The 16,318-nt window shown below is 53.6% G+C and overlaps 1 protein-coding gene across 1 annotated transcript in view; it reads left to right on the top strand.

The window, feature by feature from the left end:
- Positions 1-16,318, top strand: part of SYMPK (symplekin scaffold protein) — a 37,811-nt gene that overhangs the window by 12,953 nt on the left and 8,540 nt on the right. Inside the window, exons 10-19 of the mRNA XM_079800451.1 lie at positions 430-669; positions 4,418-4,572; positions 6,548-6,698; positions 8,354-8,558; positions 9,630-9,780; positions 11,289-11,524; positions 12,510-12,591; positions 12,816-12,929; positions 13,685-13,832; positions 14,745-14,905. Coding sequence (XP_079656577.1) covers positions 430-669; positions 4,418-4,572; positions 6,548-6,698; positions 8,354-8,558; positions 9,630-9,780; positions 11,289-11,524; positions 12,510-12,591; positions 12,816-12,929; positions 13,685-13,832; positions 14,745-14,905 — 1,643 coding nt within the window. The remainder of the gene's footprint in view (positions 1-429; positions 670-4,417; positions 4,573-6,547; positions 6,699-8,353; positions 8,559-9,629; positions 9,781-11,288; positions 11,525-12,509; positions 12,592-12,815; positions 12,930-13,684; positions 13,833-14,744; positions 14,906-16,318) is intronic.

Here is a 16,318-nt window from a genome sequence, read left to right as displayed (position 1 = left end):
CAGGCAAAGTTACAGGCGTCCTCTTTTGCTCCGGAGCAGGGGAGGCTCGCTCATCAAGGTGACTATTAGGCGTTCTGGTGGCAGGGCCCCGCGGTGAACTGTGGGAGCAGCTCGGTTGGGACGTTCTGGAGGTGAAGGTGACGGTTGTAGTCATCCCCAGGGGAGGCACATTGGGATTTCCAGTCCAGAGATGGAGGGAGATGAGGCTCTGTGTAATAAAGGGAAGGGTAAGTTTCCTCTTTGGATTAGGTTGTAACACTGATGAAAACCTCTCGGGGGTTTGAAGCATAAGCTTGTATAGAGGGAAGGCTACGCATTCGATCGGAGCGTGAAGGAACTTTGAGGAGACGCCTGCAAGCACTGCTGGGTTTGGGAAGTGAGACTAAGGCCCGCGGGCTCTGTCCACAGCAGAAACCTGTTTCTCCGCAGCCAACCTGCCCCCGACGCTGGCCAAATCTCAGGTGAGCAGCGTTCGCAAGAACCTCAAGTTGCACCTGTTGAATGTGCTCAAGCACCCGGCCTCCTTAGAGTTCCAGGCCCAGATCACCACCCTGCTGGTGGACCTGGGCACGCCTCAGGCTGAGATCACCCGCAACATGCCCAGCAGCAAGGATGCCCGCAAGCGGCCTCGAGATGACTCGGATTCCTCGCTCAAGAAGATGAAGCTGGGTGAGCTGAGGAGCCGGGCGGGGCCTGGCAGGAGGGGGTGGCAGGGACTGACCATATTTAAAGTGTTTCAGTTACTTCATTAAACTAATCTCCATTTTTATTAATGTTATAGTTACATTGTGTAAATGTGATGACATAAATGATATCAAAATAGTTATTAAAGTGTAGAGTATACTCTAAAGTAATTACGAATTATTTAAATTATACAGAAAGGAACAGAATAAAAATAGTCTCCCTCTTGCGCCTCTCCCCAAAAGTAACCACTCCCCAAGTATTACACTTAGCCTCATATGTGTAGAATTCTCCTTTCTTTTGTTTTGTTTATGTGGATTTTCTTTTTTAAGTACTTTTTAATGGTTACATTACTTATCAATAGTATCAATCATGGCAACCTTTCTGACTCGAAAAAATTTTTTTTTAAATATATTTTATTGATTTTTTACAGAGAGGAAGGGAGAGGGATAGAGAGTCAGAAACATTGACGAGAGAGAAACATCGATCAGCTGCCTACTAGGGGGGATGTGCCCAAAGCCAAGGTACATGCCCTTGACCGGAATCGAACCCGGGACCTTTCAGTCCACAGGCCGACGCTCTACCCACTGAGGCACACCGGTCAGGGCTCGAAAATTTTTTTTAAATCACTTATGTTTGTTTCTAGAACATGTATGAAAGAATCGTGTGTGCGTGTGGGTTTGTTTTTTTGTTTGTTTGTTTGTTTTTCATTAAAAAAGAATTTTGATATAAGGAGTGAGGTAGGGACCTGTTCCTCTCCCCCCCCCCCCCCCCCCCCATTATTAAGCATACAAAATAGAGTGTTCTATACCTTAATTTATTGAGTAATCATCTTGGAGCTCTTTCTATATCTGCACATAGAAATCCACTGCATCCTTTTAATGGTGGAGTAAATCGTCTGGAGTGCATGTGGGCCATTTTAACGAGTCCCCTGTAGATGGACATTTCATTTTTTAAAGTATAAAGATTTCTATAGTATAACCGTCTTGCAAATGTTTCCAGTCACAGGACAGATTCCTAGTAATCGGACTGGTGGGGCGAAGGCTTTGTGCATTTAAAGTTATTTTTTGTGCACCAGTTTTGTTTTTCTATTTCTTTGAACTTTTTATCTTGAAATAATTTTGAACTTGCAGACAAGTTATAAGAATAGTACCAGAACCTCCTGTGTGCCCTTCCTGAGGCCGGATCCTCCCTGGCATTTCACTGTCGTGTTTCTTTGTCTCCCTGGTCCCTTCCTCGGCCTTGCTCTGTTTCACCTTGACATTGTGAAGAGTCCAGCACAGCTGTTGGAGGATGCCCTCCCTGGGGGTCTGTCTGCCCTTGCCTCCTGCGCGCCTTGTTCAGGTTCTGTGCCTTTGGCAGGAACAGTGCAGAAGCGGCGCCCTGACTGCGTGGCATCAGGAGGCACAAGGTGTCAGTCTGTCCCTTTTTGGTGATGAAACTTTGGTCGCTTGGTTTCTCTTGTGTAAAAGTACCCCTTTTCCCTTTGTACATATGAGCTGAGGGAGGAACTGTGAAATACCTGTTTCTCTTCAGACTTTGACCCAGGGGTCTTACATCCATTGATGATTGCTGTCTGCATCTGTTATTGCTATAATGGTTATGAAAAAATGTCCCTCTGCATTTATTAGTTGGAATTCTGCTATAAGGAAGAGTTTTCTTCTCCCCACTTCATTATCAGTATGGATTTGTGAATTCTTATTTATTCTCTGGGTTATGATCCATTACTGTTGTCATTAATTTTGTTGCCCAATTGCCTTATATTGAGCCTTTGAGCTGGCTGCTGTGTCCCTTTAATGTGCTCTATAAGTTTTGTTTTTAATTGATTTTAGAGAGAGAAAGGAAGAGAGAGAGAGAAACATCGATGGGTTGCCTCCTGCACACACCTGCATCGGGGATGGAACCTGCAATCTGGATATGTGCTCTGACCTGGAATTGAACCCACCACCTTTTGGTATACAGGATGACTCTCCAACCAACTGAGCCACTCTGACCAGGGCCTATACGTGTTTTCTTTTTAGTGTTCTTTCTTTCTTTAAATATATTTTTTATTGATTTCTTACAGAGAGGAAGGGAGAGAGATAGAGTTAGAAACATCGATGAGAGAGAAACATCGATCAGCTGCCTCCTGCACACCCCCTACGGGGATGTGCCCACAACCAAGGTACGTGCCCTTGACCGGAATCGAACCTGGGACCCTTCAGTCTGCAGGCTGACGCTCTATCCACTGAGCCAAACCGGTTTTGGCTAGTGTTCTTTATTTTTGACGTAAGATATTCTGGACTCATCTTGTACTTTCCTTACCCTAGCCTTGGAATCAACCATTTCTCTAAGGAGGCCTGGTTTCTTTTAGATATGGAATAGTTTCGGATATCAAATCTGGGGGTGGGGTGGGGTGGGGGGGAGTTAAATCTGTGCCCATTGCTACTGGGTGCACTTAAATGCTTGATGCCCATTGCCAAACTGTTTTCCAAAAACACTGCACTGGGTTTTACACACTCCACTCCTACCAGCCCTGGACAGTCCGTAAAACCTCTGGGTATAAACCATATCCTAGGGTTATTTGCTTTCTTGCTTGAGTTGGAGTCAGGCTACACATTGTTTTATGTTTATTATCCATTCGCATTTCTATGAAGTGCCCATTATTGAGCTGTTCAACCTTTTGTAATTAAGTTACATGTGCCTTTGGTTAATGCAACATTACAAATTACTTAAATCATCACCCTGTCCAACATTCCAGTTTTTCCATTTTTATAAATACAACTTCAAGGAACGTGATTGTTCCTGAACGCTTTTTTCTAAGGTTCACATGATCGGTGTTTCTCCTTGAGCCAGAACCACTGAGCTTGTATTCAGGCAGCCTGTCCCTCCTGATGGAGACGTGTTTCCCCTCTCTGTGCTGTCAGGGCCGCCGTGAATTCTCTGTACGTTTTACCTTGAAAATAGTTAGACGTTTTTAGGGTGGCTATGTAGAAGTGGAATTGGCTCTGCTGAAGGGGTGTGCACATTTAAAGTTTTGACTTCCTAACAAATTGCCGTTCTGAAAAGCTGTACCAGTTTACATTTCCACAATCCACACCCCTACCAACAACTGTCATACCAACCTTTTCTTTTTTAAATATATATTTTTTATTTCAGAGATGAAGGGAGAGGGAGAGGGAGATAAAAAACATCAACGATGACAGAGAATCTTTGATTGGCTGCCTCCTACATGCCCCCTGCTGGGGGAATCGAACCCACAACCTGGCATGTGCCCTGACTGGGAATCAAACCTGCAGTCCCTTGGTGCATGGGGCGATGCTCAACCAACTGCGTGTCACAGGCTGGGCAGCCTTTTTACTTTCTTGTCCATCATAGGAGCAAAATGCTCTTACTGGGTTATTTACATTTCCCCGAACCTGGTGACGTTGAGCACTATTTCAAAGATAGAGGTTTTTAAACAGTAAAGCTCTGGAAATTACTAGTTAACCAGTTTTTATCTTCTTGGAGCTTAGTGTGATCCGCTGGGCTGGGCTGACTTATTCCCATTTCCCAGATGAGAACTGAGGCCCAGAGAGAGGCAGTGAGTTCCCCAGGGTCATACGGCCCCTGGATGGCAGAGCCAGGCCTGCAACCAGGTCTTCGTCCACTGCACTGCTGCTGGCTGCCGAGGCTGCGCGGCAGGCCCGCTGGCTCCCTGGAGGAGGGGGGACCCGCTGCCTCCCTAGAGCCAGTACCTTGTCTCCTTCTCTCCCAGAGCCCAACCTGGGGGAAGACGACGAGGACAAGGACTTGGAACCAGGCCCATCGGGAACCTCGAAGGTCTCAGCCCAGATCTCGGGCCAGTCCGACACAGACATCACAGCCGAGTTCCTGCAGCCTCTGCTGACCCCCGACAATGTGGCCAACCTGGTGAGCAAGGGTGGGGGCCGTCCCCCGCAGGGCGGGAGGAAGGGTCTGTGTCCTTTTCCTGCCCCCTCTCCACACTCACCTCTGCAGATGGCATCAGTCCTGAAACACCCTCTGTTCTAGTGGGGGGGGGGGGGGCAGTGGGCCCTCGGACCTCTTCTCTGACCTTTCCTCCTTCAGGGGTCACTGGTCACCACCCCCTACAGCTCCTCTTTAGGTGGTCTGAGTTCCCATCCAAACCCACTCACTCTCACGCTCACCCCAGGGGCAGGGGTGTATTAACTAGAGTTAACCCCATGACTTGTGTGCTAAGTGGTGTGGGGTTAGCATTGGGGAGCAGGATGGCCAGCATTTTCCTCAGATTCCCCAAGTTACCCTGCTCCGCAGAAAGCTGCGGGATGGAGCTCATTGGGGGTTGGGAGGAGTGAGCCTCACATCTGTCCTCCGGCTGTCGCAGCACCCAGGCCTCTCTTTCGGGTGCTCGTGGAAGAATGCGTCTCCCCACGCTTGTCGGCAGTCACCCTCAGCCTTCCCTTCTCCGCCGGGAGACCCCCCGGGTCAGTTGTTGGGGAATGGAGTGGAACTTCTGTCATGAGAGTGGCGAGAAGGGGTTTGCTCTCCAGCTCAGCTCTCTGGTGAGCTGCGGCCTGGGTATGCAGCCATCTCCTGCGTCTTTCTCCGATGTTCCACAGGCATCTCAGACTCAACATGTCAAAACTAAGCTTAGACATTTCTCTCTACACTTCTCTGCAGGCCGTGGCCCCTCCTGTGTCCTTGGCACACCAGCCTCCTAGTTTCTAAGCCAGAAACCTGGGAGTTAAGCTCTTTGCCTTCCCCCGATCCTGCCCCTCTTCTCCATCCCCGGACCCCGGCTTGGTCCAGGCCCCGCCCTTTCATCCGGAGCACCACCCGCCTACCTCCTGGCTGTCGCATTTTTCTAACATGCAAGTCATGCACTTCCCTGTTCAGATCCCTGCCATGGCCCTCTGTTTGCTTGTAGATAAAACTTAAATTCAACTTGCCTCAGTCCCTGTCGGATTTGGCTTCCATTAACTCGTACCTTGTCTCTCCTTATTATACTGGGAAATTGTCCTTTTCACATAATTGGCAGGAAGTTGTTTACAGGATTCTTATGCTTTTACAATACCTGCTGTAGTAATGTGCCACTCTGTGTCCTTACTCCTTTTTTATTTATTTATTTATTTTTTAGTTCCATCTTGCCATAGATTTACTTGCTTTCTTTCCTGCTACTTTCTTTGAATGTTTTTTCCCCACAGTTTTAAGTTAAATGCTTGGTTATTAGTTTTCTGTCTTCTTTTCCAATATAAGCATTTAAGGATCTGATTTTCCACCTAAGTATCATTTTGGCTGCATCCCACACATTTTGATTTATACTTATGAAACTCATTATCTTTTTGTAATTACTTTATTACTTAAAGTATGTGCTTAGACTTCCAAGTTTAAACTTAGTTTGAAATTGTCTTCTGTTATGATTTCCTGACAGACATGGATATGCTTTGTTAGGATGCTGATTTTTTTTTTAAACTCACTTTCTGGTCCGTGTTACATTTTTTCCTGAACCTCCTTCCTCTCTTTGGGCAGGGTGCTAGCTCTGCTGCCTCTTTGCCTCCCCCATGCTGCTCCTGTACCTGGAATACATAGCCCCTCCCACGGCAACACTTCACCCTTTGCGGCCGGATTCTTGTCCTCCTCTCAGTCCTCAGCCTGCGTGCCAGCTCCTCGGGGAGCCAGAGCTGTCTCTGGCCTCCTGCTGTGTCTTACGGCCCCTTCAGCTTCCCCCATCACGCACACACTGCTTCCTTACTCGGGGCCCCTCTGACCGCCCCAGGAGCCTGAGCTCCATGAGAGTAGGCCCAGGTCTGGCACAGTCCCTGCCAGCTCCCAGGGGCCTGGGCATGGAGCCAGCGCCTGTCAGATCAATGAGTAAGGAAGGGCTCCTCTTCCTGGGCACCCACAGGTCCTCATCAGCATGGTGTACCTGCCCGAGGTCATGCCTGCCTCCTTTCAAGCCATCTACACCCCAGTGGAGTCGGCAGGCACCGAAGCCCAGATCAAGCACCTGGCGCGGCTCATGGCCACACAGATGACGGCCGCGGGACTGGGGCCAGGTGAGTGGCACGCGGAGCCGACTGAGACCAGGGATTGGCCCTGGGCCTCCTGCTTTCTCCTTCCTGGACAGGCGCTTCCTCATGGTGGAGCAGGTGAAAGTCACATGAGATTTTAGGCGTTAATTACAGATCACAGGAGGCAGCCGATTGGTGATTCTCCTCATTGAAGTTTCTCTCTCTCTCCCTTCCTCTCTGAAATCAATAAAAATCTATTTAAAATAATAATGAAATAGTTACGGATCCTGTAGATCTGTTAAGTGCTCGGTATTTTAGACCCTGGACTTTGAAATCCAACAAACTGGGTTTGATGTCTAAGTTGAACCAGACTGTCTCAGGCACTCAGTAGCTGTGTGACGGGCTAAGTTTCTTAACCTCTCTGAGCCTCAGGTGTTTATGTGTGGTTTTCTAAAAATATTTTTTATTGATTTCAGAGAGGACGGGAGAGGGAGGGAGAGAGAGAAACATCAATGATGAGAGAGAATCATTGATCAGCTGCCTCTGTGCACGCCCCCTACTGGGGACCGAGCGCACAACCCAGGCATGTGCCCTTAACTGGAATTGAACCTGGGACCCTTCAGTCTGCAGGCTGATGCTCTACCCACTGAGCCAAACCAGCTAGGGCGAGTCTCGGGTGTTTTCTCATGTCAACAGTTCTATTGAGTTACAAATTATATTCAGTGACACACAAACTCTTTTAAAAAAATATATATTTTATTGATTTCAGAGAGGAAGGGAGAGGGAGAGATAGAAACATCAATGATGAGAGAGAATCATTGATCAGCTGCCTCCTTGCACGCCCCCTACTTGGGACCGAGCCCACAACCCAGGCATGTGCCCTTGAATGGGACCCTTCAGTCCACAGGCTGATGCTCTATCCACTGAGCCAGACCGGCCAGGGCAAAACACACAACTCTTAAGTGTGAATTTTTACCAAGTGAGTGCACCAGTGTAACTACCACCCGGATGACGATGCAGTGGGAAGGGAGACATTTCTACTCTAAAAAGTTCCTTCTGGTCAACACTCCCACATCCTCCCTCCATAGGTGCTCACTGTTGTGACTTCTGTCTCCAGAGATTAGTTTTCTCTAGTCTCGAACTTCACATAAATGGATCATGGAAAGTCTGACTTCATTTGCTCAGCAGAAGTTCTGGAGATTCGTCCGTGTTGACGTGTGAACCATAGTTTACTATATTTTCTTGCTCAGTATTACTCCCTGAGGTGCGCAGTCACCATTGGTTTATCCGCCGTCCTGCGCACGCACCTGTGGGTTGTTTCCAATGTTGGGCCGTTGTGAGTAAGGCTGCTGGGAACATTTGTGTGTAAATGTTTTGATGCACAGGTGCCCTCACTTATCTGAGCATATAATGCAGTTGTTGGGTCATGTGTCAGGGTGTGTTGGTTGCCATTAAATGTCCATCCGCTTTCCGAAGTGGCTGTCCCATTAGATAGCCCCTCCAGCAGTGAATGGCTTTTCTAGTCGGAGCCTCGGTTGTATTGCAAAGGGACACAAAGCCTACCTGTTCCAGACATGCATTTTGCAGGTTTAAGTGAGTTTTGTGTGTCCGAGGCTTAGGACAGAGCCTGGGACACAGGCGGGTCTTGCACGGGCCACGTGGTCGGACGTGCCTGGAGCCTGTGTGCGCCTCCCTCTCAGGTGTGGAGCAGACCAAGCAGTGCAAGGAGGAGCCCAAGGAGGAGAAGGTGGTGAAGCCCGAGAGTGTCCTGATCAAGCGGCGCCTGTCCGCCCAGGGCCAGGCCATCTCGGTGGTGGGCTCCCTGGGCTCCATGGCCACCCTGGAGGAGGAGGCGCCCCAGGCCAAGAGGAGGCCCGAGCCCATCATCCCTGTCACGCAGCCCCGGTGAGTGCCCGCAGGTGCTGGGGTGTGTGTGTGTGTGTGTGTGTGTGTGTGTGTGTGTGTGTGTGTGAGACAAAGATAAACAGAGACAGAGTCTTTTTTTCTTTTTAATGATTTCAGAGAGGAAGGGAGAGGGAGAGAGAGATGGAAACATCAGCGATGAGAGAGATGCCTCCTGCATGACCCCCACTAGGCATCAAGCCCACAACCTGGCATGTGCCCTTGACCAGAATCAAATGTTGGAACCCTTCAGTCCTCAGGCTGATGCTCTATCCACTGAGCCAAACCAGCCAGGGCTGATTTTTTTTTTTTTTAGAGAGTGGAAGGGAGGGTTGGTTGCCTCCTATACCCACCCGACCAGAGCTGAGGTTCGAACCTACAACCCACTACGTGCCCTTGACCAGAAATCGAACCCACCACCCTTTGGTGCCTGAGTCGACGCCCTAGCCAGTTAGATACGCTGACCAGGGCCTTAGGAGTTTGTGGGATTTTTTTACATAAAAACATCCTCTTATGTATAAAACTGGGATGATATTTTCTATCTCTAAGGATCAAGAGAGAATTAAATTGAGTCCACAGTCATGGTTAGATAGTTGACTCTTAGAGTTGAGGTGATCATGGTTCCTAACATGTCGTAAGTGCTGCTGGTTGTGACCATCACTGTCCTCGTTATTACCTCCCTCACAGACCCACAATCCAGCCGGTCGCTGCCCAGGGTCCAGTCAGCGGGGCCGTGCTGACCTGCTGCCCTCCAGGCTCTCCGTTCCCCTCTTGTCCCCACTTGAAGGCCTTTGCACTTCCTCTTCTCTCTGCCTAGAATTTGTGCGAATCGTCCCCTCTTCATTCAGACCTCCGCTCCCTCATTGCCTCCTCATGGCTGCTCTCCCTGCCACACCCTTTACCAAACAAGAGCGTTCTCCTCCTCATTACCCCGTGCTCTGCCGTGCCGCAGGGCCCCAGGACGTTAGGCAGGCAGTGTGCGGTGTGTGTGCGTGGCCTGGGGAGTCACGGCTGGGCCCGAGCTCCAGAAAGGACCTTCCGAGCCTCTGTGTCCCCGTCGTCTCTCCCACATAGGCTGGCGGGTGCCGGGGGGCGCAAGAAAATCTTCCGTCTGAGCGATGTCCTGAAGCCCCTGACGGACGCCCAGGTCGAGGCCATGAAGCTGGGCGCGGTGAAGCGGATCCTGCAGGCTGAGAAGGCCGTGGCCTGCAGCGGGGCGGCCCAGGTGCGCCGTCCCCACAAATCCATCTTTCCAGTCCCTGTCCTAGAGCCCACCTCACAGCAGAGAGACGCCCTCCCTGGCTCTCATTCCCAGCTCGGCCGCTCACCAGCCGACCACCTCTCCAAGCCTCCTGTCCTCCATCTCCACGCAGATAGCGGAGGAAGAAGTGCGTGGACCGCACGTGCTCTCACTCGGCACAGGGCTGGCTGCAAGGAACACACACACACACACACACACACACACACACACACACACACGGAGGGCTGCTGTTGTGTTCTCTGTGCTTCACGCTATTTTTATTCTTATTGTTTAGATTCGCACATACCTGGTTTAAATCCCAGTTCTGTCACTTGCTGGCATTGTAACCTCAGTCAAGTGACTTCCCATTTTTTGAAGTTTTTTTTTTGTTTTTCTTTTTATCCTCACCTGAGGACATGTTCATTGATTTTAGAGAGAGGAAGGGAGAGAAAGAGTGAGAAACTTCAGTATCAGAAAGAAACAGATCAGTTGCCTCTCGTACACGACTCCAATGAGGATGGAGACCACAACCTAGGTGTGTGCCCTGATCAGGAGTCGGAGCTGCAACCTTCCGGTGTGCAGGACAACGCTCCAGCCAGATCAGCCCCCTGGCCAGGGCAAGTTTGTTTTCATCTTTGTTTTAAACACTCTGTTAGAAAAGACCTCCAGGCCTGGCTGGTGTGGCTCAGTCGGCTGAGCGTCGTCCATGCACCAAAAGGTCTCCGTTCAATTCCTGGTTGGGACACATGCCCGGGGGTCAGGTTCAATCACCAATCGGGTTGTAGATGGGAGGCAACCCATTGGTGTTTCTCTCTTCCTCTCCCTTTCTCTCTAAAATCAATAAAAATATATTTTTTTTAAAAAGGAAAAAAAAGTTTAAAGAACTCCGGGCTATAGAGATAGATATCTGCACCCCGTCCCCCTCCCTGGACAAATTCAGGAACCCTTCAAGATCTTTTTTTAAATATATTTTATTGATTTTTTACAGAGAGGAAGAGAGAGGGATAGAGAGTTAGAAACATCGATGAGAGAGAAACATCGATCAGCTGCCTCTTGCACACCCCCTACTGGGGATGTGCCCGCAACCAAGGCACATGCCCTTGACCGGAATCGAACCTGGGACCCCTGAGTCCGCAGGCCGACGCCCTATCCACTGAGCCAAACCGGTTTCGGCTTCAAGATCTTTTTTGGTGCATATTTAAGTGCATGGGTCCTGCTCCTAGAAACTCGTTTTATTCTATAATTGACTTTTTTCTCTTTTTCATTTCCCCCACCCCCCCGCCCGAAAATGGGACCTGCTGGGCATTAGGCTCTCCACCTTGCCTTCCTCACTTAACCTTTTTGCACTCAGATGTTGAGTGTGACTTGACACGGTTAGCATCGGTAGCAGGAATCTAGAAAAAAGCAAGCGAATGCAAAGGGTTAACCTCGGGTCTGCAGTGGGGTGCTCTGAGCCTGGGCGGGAGTTGCCAACGCGCTCGCTCTCCTGTCAGGTGCGCATAAAGATCCTGGCCAGCCTCGTGACGCAGTTCGACGCCGGCTTGAAGGCTGAGGTCCTGTCCTTCATTCTGGAAGACATCCGGGCCCGCCTGGACCTGGCCTTCGCCTGGCTCTACCAGGAGTACAACGCCTACCTCGCAGCCGGGACCGCGGGCTCCCTGGACAAGTACGAGGACTGCCTCATCCGCCTGCTCTCCGGCCTGCAGGAGAAGCCAGACCAGAAGGATGGGTGAGGGGCGGCCCTGCACCCTCCCGTCCCCAGCACCCCCCTCCTGTGTCCCGCCTTTCCTTTCCAGATCCTGGCCAGCTCCCTCATCCCACCCAGTCAGCCCCGCGTGTGTCCACTTCTCCCTTCTCCCCACCGGCTGGAGGCCCATAGATGGACGCGCAGTGTGGACTCTGGTCACCCCGGGCTTGATCTCCAGCTGCTGTTTGCACCTGGCTGAGCCCTGTCCCTCACCCTTTGGGCCTCCTCCTTCTCACCTGTAAATAACAGGCTTCTCTCCAGCCCCATCTCGCCTGAACCGGTTCTGTGCATTCCTCTGTGTCCTCAGCCTCCAGCTTATCTCTCCGCTCTCCACCCCGCAGCCAGGGACACTGGATAATGCTAATCCCGTGCTGCTCGCCCACTGAAATCCTCCTCTGGCTCTCCATTGCTCTCAGCATACATTGCAGGCGCCTTCCCATGCCCTGGGACCTTGTGGGATCCAATCCCTCCTACCTCTTTAGCCTCTGTTTTGTGCCCCTCTGCTCCTTGCCACCCCCAAACTTGCACCACACTGGCCTCTGTCGTCTGTTCCTTGAACATGCCAAGTTCAGGGCTTGGTACTCCCTGTTCTCTCTACCTGGAATGCTCCCCACACTGCATGGCTGGCTCCTTCTCACCCACCAGCGTTGACTCCGTCGTTATCTCTTTTGTGGCCTCCACATCTAAAATAGCAACCCCCTCCCCCACCTTTCCCTCCTGTTGCTGTATTAAATGAGGAGAGCTCGGTGTCCCCAGTGGACAAAGGGAAGAAACTGAGTCTCAGAGAGGTGAAGTTTCCACCCAGGTCACCCGCTGGCCGCGTGCGAAGCCTGCTCTGTGCTCTCAGAGCTATTCGTGGGCTGCGCGCGCCGCTGCGGGAGGGCGGCCGCCTCTGAGCTCTGTGGTTCAGAGGAACTGGGGGGCCAGGCGTCCTCTGCAGCCGCTCCCTGTCCCTCCCGCTCTGCAGGATCTTCACCAAGGTTGTGCTGGAGGCGCCACTGATCACGGAGAGTGCCCTGGAGGTGATTCGCAAGTACTGCGAGGATGAGGTGAGGCCGGGCAGCGGAGCGCCCTCTGTCCCCGGCGTCCTGGAGGGGCAGGAGCCCTGCGCGCTGCAGCCTGTGGCGGGGACAGGGCCCTGCGTGGGGTCTGAGGGGCACCCAGCCGAGACCTCGTGGAAGGGTGTGTGCGGGCAGGTCCAGATCTGAGCCAGGCCAGAGAGCCCCCCGAGGCCCCCGCAGGCGGCTTGAGCCTGGTGCCTCCCTCTTGCCAGAGTCGCACCTACCTGGGCATGTCCACTCTCCGAGACCTGATCTTCAAGCGCCCGTCCCGCCAGTTCCAGTACCTGCATGTCCTGCTGGACCTCAGCTCCCATGAGAAGGACAAGGTGACTCCCCGCAGCCCTTCCTGCCCTGAGGACCGGCCTCGGTCCGCCCCTGACCCGGGAGGTGCCCTGCACAGCAGCTGCTGGGTGGTGGCGTTTCCACGTGTGATGGCATGAAGCTGTTAGAATGTGCACACGTGTGTACTCGCCCTCCCAGGAAGGCAGTCCCCCTCCTGCTCTTACTCCGCCCGTGGGGGGAGCCCCCTTCACGCCTGGCGCTGTGCTGGGCCTGGGCGCTGAGCAGGGGAGGGGCAGGGCGCCCTGTCAGCGGGCGGTGACACTGCCTGGGGGGCTGGGAGCCCTGACCCACCTGATGGGGGTGGGCACGGGGGGGTCAGGAAGGCTTCTGGAGAAGGAGGCGTGTGGGCCGAGACCTGACGGGTGCACGGACGGTGTGCTCTGGGCAGAGGGAACGCGTGTGCCGAGAGGGCCTGGCCCCGTCCCTGCGGCAGCCTCACACCAGCTCCCTTCCTGATGTCCCGTGGCCGTTCACTCGGCAGACCCTCCGTGTGCTCCCGCTCGGCCTGTGTTGCTGTTGGGGCCCGGCCCCTGTCCGTGCTCAGGGCTCCCAGCAGGGGATGTCTGAGTGACCCAGGATAGGGCCCGTGGCAGGCATTCCAAACACTGGGCACCTCTGCCAGGTCCCACAGGCGAGGCGGGACCCTGAGTGGGCTCACAGCCTTGGGCGCAGGGAGCTCAGCTGGGCCTGGCCTTTCTCAGGCGTGGGCCCGCTCACCGTCTGCCACCGCTCTCCGCAGGTGCGCTCCCAGGCCCTGCTCTTCATCAAGCGCATGTATGAGAAGGAACAGCTGCGAGAGTACGTAGAGAAATTTGCCCTCAACTACCTGCAGCTCCTGGTCCACCCCAACCCGCCATCGGTGCTGTTTGGAGCCGACAAGGACACAGGTTTGGTGCCGATTCATCAGGTGCCTGTTGAGCACGTGCTGTGACCCAGGCTCTGGACTGGACCCTGGAAACAGCTGGATCCAAGCTGAGCCCCGCCCCGCCCACTGGGGAACACAACAGAGGAATAGCCAGACCAGCACGCCCAGGACGGCGCAACCAGGGAGCTTAGGAGCCCAGAGGGCACCTGACCCAACCCGAGGGGTCAGGGAGAGTGCCCCGGAGGACAGGAGAGCTAGCCATGGGCTCCAGGAGGGGCCGGGCAGGATCATCGCCTGTTCCCTCAGCAAAGGCCTGGTCCCCCCAGAACTACAGATGGGGAGACCTGGGCCCTAAGACAAGGAGCCGTTGAATTGGAAGGTTTGGGCTTGGAGGGAAGCACAGGGCCTCCTGGGAGCACAGGCGCCCGGCACAGCCTGGGTGCTGGGAACCTTCCCCGAGAGGCGCTGGCCACGCGGCCCAGAGGCGAGGAGGTGCGGAAGGAAGAGCTGGGCGGCTGCATTCCAGGCCGGGCCTCCCAGTGAGGGCTGGGGGGGGGGGGGGGGGGCTGTCAGAGCACAGCCCCGGGCAGAGGCTGCCCCACAGGGCCTGGCAGGCGGAGCAAGTTGAGGAGCTGGGACTTCCTGCCGAGGGCACAGAGCACTCGCGTGCCCTGAGCAGGAGAGGGGCAGGGGAGACTGCTGCCCTGTGGATTGGTGGTCAGAGGGGACGAGGTGGGAATTCAGTGCAGGGGTTCCTAAAAGGGGGGCAGTCCTGATCCCACCCCATTTCCCTGATGATTGGCTTCCTGCCCTAGGACAGTCTGCTTCCAGGCCCCGCTCTCTTCTCCGACTGCCCCCAAGAAGGGGCAGACACGGGGCGCGGGAAGGGGTGGGAGGGGAGTGGGCCGGCCTGATCCCGTCTCCTGCCCCTCAGAGGTGGCGGCGCCCTGGACCGACGAGACCGTGAAGCAGTGTCTGTACCTGTACCTGGCCCTCCTCCCTCAGAACCACAAGCTGATCCACGAACTGGCAGCTGTGTACACCGAGGCCATCGCCGACATCAAGCGGACGGTGCTGCGGGTCATCGAGCAGCCGGTGAGGCCCCTCCTCCAGCCCCTCCCGGTGTGGCCCCCTCTGCGGGAGCTAAGCTCTCAGGGTTGTCGCTCGGGGCCCAGCTGCTCTGCAGCTTGTGGGTCGTGGACACGTCCGTCGTTCGTGAGAAGACAGCAGGGCAGCCCCACAGTTAGAGCCTGGAGTTGGACAGACCTGAGGTCACATTCTGCCTCTCGCTTTCTTTTTAAAAAATATATATTTTTAATGATTTCAGAGAGGAAGGGAGAGGGAAAGATAGAAACATCAGTGATGAGAGAGAATCATTGTTTTAAATATATTTTTATTGATTTCAGAGAGGAAGGGAGGGGAGAGAGAGAGAGAGAGAATCATCAGTGATGAGAGAGAATCCCTGATCGGCTGCCTCCTGCATGCTCCCTACTGGGGATCAAGCCCGCAACCTGGGCATGTGCCTTTGACCGGAATCAAACCTGGGGCCATTAAGTCCGCAGGCCAATGCTCTATCCACTGAGCCAAACCAGCCAGGGCCCAAGAGAATCATTGATCGGCTGCCTCCTGCACGCCTCGCCTCCCCTACTGGGGGTTGAGCCCACACCTGGGCATGTCCCTGACTGAGAATCGAACCATGATCTCTTGGTTCATAGGTCAATCCTCAACCACTGAGCCACACAGGCTGAGCTGCCTCTCACTTTCTCACTCTGCGAACATGGCAGGCGGGCGCGGCGCAGTCCCTGAGTTTGCTGTAGGAATTCGTGTAAACATGTCATTCATGAGCTGGCCCGCCCCTGCCTCTGGAGCCGCAGGGTCACCCCCATGAGAAGCAACTCAGCTGCAAACTGGCACCTGGGATCTGCAATGTCCATCTGTCCTGCCAATTTGCAGCTGGATTTGAAACCACTCATGTCTCTGCCTCCAATACTTTTATTATGGAACGTTCCCAACAGAATCAGAAGGAGAGTGTGTATCTTAATGCCCACATACCTGCCACCCGGATCCAGCCTGGCCTTCCCTGTAAGTGGGGATGGTAGGCTCATGTGAGCGGGAAGCGGTCTCCCCGGCCTGAAGGTGAGGCCCTGCAGTGCGGCTCCTTGAGGGCAAAGCCTTGTCAGTCCCACTCACTCCTGTGGCAGAGGAGGGCGCCGTCGCGTGAAGCCGGGCCCTCCGCTCCCTGTGCTGGGTGCTCACGGGGCAGCAGCCAAGCTGGGGCCCTGGTGGCCCCGGAGGGGGGTGGGCAGGTGTCACTGATGCCTTCGGAAGCCAGAAAAGCTCACTGAGAAATTGAAAGTCGGTTAGGTAGAGATGACAGAAAAGGCATGGCCTGCACGCAGGAGGCTGGTGCTGCGAAGGCCGCACGCCGCAGGAGGTGCATCCGTGTGAGATTGGGCGCAAGAGACCAAGCTGCTCTGCCCTGCCCCCCACCCTCCCCGTTTCCCGTGC

The sequence above is a fragment of the Cnephaeus nilssonii genome (genome assembly GCF_951640355.1).
Source record: "Cnephaeus nilssonii genome assembly, chromosome: 20".
Lineage (NCBI taxonomy): Eukaryota > Metazoa > Chordata > Mammalia > Chiroptera > Vespertilionidae > Cnephaeus > Cnephaeus nilssonii.
This window is presented reverse-complemented; position numbering and strand designations above follow the sequence as displayed.